Source organism: Taurulus bubalis (genome assembly GCF_910589615.1).
Source record: "Taurulus bubalis genome assembly, chromosome: 14".
Lineage (NCBI taxonomy): Eukaryota > Metazoa > Chordata > Actinopteri > Perciformes > Cottidae > Taurulus > Taurulus bubalis.
The window spans coordinates 2,371,688-2,376,347 of NC_136602.1; the positions used below are offsets into that span (position 1 = coordinate 2,371,688).

At 40.6% G+C, this 4,660-nt stretch overlaps 1 protein-coding gene across 1 annotated transcript in view; it reads right to left on the reverse strand.

Annotated features, from left to right (window-relative positions):
* Window positions 1-3,172: 3,172 nt before the first annotated feature.
* The window catches only part of ugp2b (UDP-glucose pyrophosphorylase 2b), a 19,439-nt gene continuing 17,951 nt past the window's right edge, over window positions 3,173-4,660 (reverse strand). Inside the window, exon 9 of the mRNA XM_079229662.1 lies at window positions 3,173-4,468. Within this exon, the coding sequence (XP_079085788.1) occupies window positions 4,361-4,468 (108 nt within the window). The 3' untranslated portion in view covers window positions 3,173-4,360. The remainder of the gene's footprint in view (window positions 4,469-4,660) is intronic.

A 4,660-nucleotide genomic window follows, 5' to 3' on the forward strand; every position in this document is an offset into this window, starting at 1 on the left:
GACACAGATTTGGTTTTTCTTTCCTCTGCCGTTCAAGATATAAACTTGTTTTGTCTCTCTCTCATTTTTAAGTGACCTTTGTATTGATTTTTTTTCATGAATGACAAAACAAAGATTTCTATATTTTCACGTGAAACCAGAGACACAAAAAGCGAACAGAGAACACTGCTGGGCAAAAACCTTTTTGTTTGTTTCTGGGAAAGAACTTTCAGCAATCGTATTTTTCTAAATTACTAAACACGCTGCAAAACGTGCGGTTTTTATTCATGTTTATTGTTGCAATATACGTCTGTGTACATCTCTCAGAGCTAATGTAAACAAAGATGTTTATTTATGGCCCCGGAACCCACGGCTTCATCCGTTATCCGTCACTTCTACTCAGCGTTTTCCTTCTCCAACAGTTTGTTGTCGATCAGATTTAAAGTTTTAAACGTCTTCCGAGGGTTCCGTCTTTCTCCTCGGATCTGTTTGTCGTATTTATACCCCCTCGTCCTCCAGCGTGCTCTCACTTTGTGTGTCAACCCCCTCTCGCCTTTTTCACTTTCAAAGCAATAGATTTGCAGCGGGATCCTCCCAAAGCATTGTGGGAAACTGAGTCTTCTGGTCTGCGTAAACACTCAGACTGCTCCTCCCTTTAAAGTCCGACTGAGTGATTTCTGTTGGCGAGTGAATCTCTTCTGATCGCATGTTGGCAACAATGTAGCTACACACACACACACACACACACACACACACACACACACACACACACACACACACACACACACACACACACACACACACACACAGCAAACCTGGTCAATTTGTATTCTGTTAAAAGTGGAACGGAACTTGCACACGTAAACTAATTGTCCAAAAAATAAGAATACAGATGAAAAGGACAACAAGGAATAAGCAATTCCTTGTTGTTGTTGTTGTTGTTGTTTGGTGGCTCACCTGCACAGGTACGGCACGAGGGATCAGTATTAATCCCAGCGTTGAAAAGTTATTTATGCTTTTAACTTACAACAACATGCTGAGATCAAAAGTATTACACGTTAGAGGCCGACGCAGACGGGTGTTTTATTTTGAAAAACGCTGATTTCGTGCACCTGATTTCAGAGAAAAGTGAACTTTCAGTCGTCTTCTTGTTCTTCTTGTTCTTCTTCTCTCACCTGAGTTGTTACAGTGCAGGAAGCCCCGCTCATCTGCACACAGGTAACCGTAGCTGTTTGACTCAGGTTTAAAACACGTGTGTGTGTGTGTGTGTGTGTCCTAACTAGTTCTCCATAAACACTGATTCATTCATCACCCGAGTGTCTCCGACTGCAACACACTGACTCACCTCAGGGAGAAAACCATCACCTATGTCACACACACACACACACACACACACACACACACACACACACACACACACACACACACACACACACACACACACAACTAAGGTCTTCTGAGGTTACCTCATAACACAAACGTCTATTCTGGATTTCCTTCACCCAGTTGTAGTTCCATGCACCCTGAGGCGTCGTCTCTGAGGGTTCAGTGTGATTAAAGGGCTTCACTCTGTGTCTCTTCTCCTCCTCTTCCTCCTCTTCCTCCTCTGTCTTCTTCTCCTGTTCGGAGTCTCCTCGTGCTCGAAAAGGCAAAAAGCAAAGAATGTTTCCAGCAAACACTTTTTTTGTAACAACTTTAAACAATAAAGTGTAAAAGTGACATATTTCACAGTGTGCTTGTGGTGATTCAGAGATAAGAACTCTTAATGTTACTGTAAGAGTTAATGTAATATTATTGGATCATTTTTACTGATAAATGAATATGTTAGCGGGACTTTAATGTTGTCGTCTGTCAGTCCACATGGCCGGCCTTCCTCCTTCCCACGGGAAGTCACCTATTCTTCAACCGGTACTTCACAACAATCTCGTGGTTCCAGTTGCTGGTAACGGGCCTTCCAGCAACTGGAACCATGGTGAAGAAGCCCAAGAGTCCCAAAGCCGTGCAACAAGAAGAGCATGAGCCACCAACCAAGACCAGGATCCCACAAGCAGAGCCATCTGTGTAGACGAGGAGCAACACGGCAGAATAAGGGCTGCATATCACCGCTAAAAATAAAACATGCAGAAGAAGAAATGAAGAACAATAAAGAACGATGAAGTAGATTGGTTTAAGTTTGACAGATAACTAAATCAAAATATCTTTGTAAAGTTGAATGTATTATTGGTTAAATATCACTCTCCAGACATAATCTGAAGATTTTTTTTTTTTATCTTGGAAGACACTCGGTTCCCATGAGAATACATAAACCAGAATGTGTGTGTAAGATCTTTTTTTAACTGTGTTGCGTTCACAGTAAAAGCGTTGCGAGTTGATCACATGCAAAGTGCACACACACGAATGGATGTGAGCAGCGGGGATTCAGCGGCGTACTGCCGTCGTTGAGTCGAGCAGAAATGGCGGCGGATGACGGAAGCGATAAGCCACGCCCCCTCTCCCCTCGGTCCCCAGGAGGATATATAAAAAAGAATGTTGTGTGTGTGTGTGTGAGACGTCATCCATCAAGGTGACGTTCCAGCCAACCGAGCTGGAACAGGCCCTCTAAATTACACATATAAATAATAAATAAAAATTCTAAAAAAGTATGTTGTTGCTGTCCTAGTTCTGTAGTGTAAATCGTCCTTTTCTTCATTGTTTCGTGGGTAGACCATTACTAGTATTCCATTCTTCCTGTGACGTCGTGTTCGCAATGTTTTTCGTGCAAGTCGAGACTTTTGAAAAAAAGAAAAAAAAATACCCAAAGGTTTAGTAAAAGTCATGTAAATGTGTTATATTCATGTGTTCATGTCGTTCATTTACGCTGAGTTTGAAATAATGAATATGCTTTTAAAAGAAAGACTCAAAATATTAGCAGGCATACATACAGGCATCTATATAGATGTTTATTCTTTTAATCAAACTATTGTCTCATTCATTTGTGTCATTTAAGGTTTACTGTATGCTTTGTGTTCTCATTGTTAGTTTAAATACTACATTTACTCACTTTTTACTGTTTACACCCAGATTTCACTAAATGTTTGTCATGGACATTTGGTTTAAAGTCATGAAACCCATTGGTCAGAATGTGTGTGAACCCCGAGTGATTGTGTGTTTGTGACACAACAAAAGACACACACTCATTATTTCATATATTGCACTTTATTCAGCTCAGAGGCCTGAGACCTCGTCACCGTCACAGATCAACACTTATTGCTTTCAGCCTTCCGGTCCGTGTGTGTGTATGTGTATGTGTGTGTGTGTGTGTGTGTGTGTGTGTGTGTGTGTGTGTGTGTGTGTGTGTGTGTGTGTGTGTGTGTGTGTGTGTGTGTGTGTGCGTGTGCGTGTACCAACGCTGCAGAAGACAGAGGCGACGTGGAGGTTTCACAGGACATTAAGGTCATAATGTGAGCAAACAGGAAACAAAAATATAATCTACGTACAAATAAAGGCCTTTAACGTCTCGGCTGTTACATAATAACTATTATTATATAAATTCATGGCGTCCGCGCTGGATTCATGCACGGTGTGTTTTTTAAAGCTGCTCCATTTAAAACATGTATATGAACGGATGGACTGACTACCTGCGTTTAATACAGAAAAACGTGCGTTTTCTGTATTAAGTCGATGAATCAAATCAACGCAGAAGTGATGTTTCAGTCTCATCAGTCACAAGCTTCTTCATCCAGAATATATCTGACCTATAAAACCAATTAAATTTCATTCAGTCATTTTACCGCCTAACTACTAGATTTTCTACGTTTAGTTTTCTTTCTGTGAACGATAAACTGGAGACTCATATATAATACTCAATATTATTATTATTATTATTATTATGTGACGGCCAACCTGTCAACAGAACACTGTAATCCAGGTATTTATATTTAAACAGCTGAATTGTGAAACCTCGCAGTGACGACTTCCTGCTTGAAATAAACAGTTAAAACTCTCCGTGCGAGCACACAGATTATTAATAACATAGAATCTACGCTGAAAATCAGGTCAGAAAAGAATAAAAACAGAAAATATAAATGTTCTTATTTTTCTTTTCATAATCATAGATTTAGGTAATTATTTACCGTGACCGCCATAAGAGGCTCATGATGAACACTATTAAAGGTTTACATTATATAATAACCGCCTGCAGGGGGCAGTATTTCCCCACTACAGAGGAGCCTGAACATGACAAACAGGTCACATGACTGGGATGAAGCCAACTGGGGTCACATGATGAGGGTGTGTGTGTGTGTGTGTGTGTGTGTGTGTGTGTGTGTGTGTGTGTGTGTGTGTGTGTGTGTGTGTGTGTGTGTGTGTGTGTGTGTGTGTGTGTGTGTGTGATAAAAAGGCATCAGTGGTCCATGATGCGGAGGTTCCCCGATACGATCTTGTTTTCCAGCATGGAACCGGCTGGAATGTCGATCCGGTCTCCGTGGTTGGCGATGATGATGACGGTGCCCTGAGAGGAGGAAGAGCGCGTTAACACAGGGTTTACATGTTTATTACGCAACAGTTTAAAACAAAGATCAGCTGGTTATTTATTTCAACAGATTCATAATTAAAAAGACATTAAACACTAAAATCAAACAAACCTTTTAAGGTTTTATTAAAGCAAAAAAAAAAAAAAACAGGGTTATTTATAGTTCAGCTC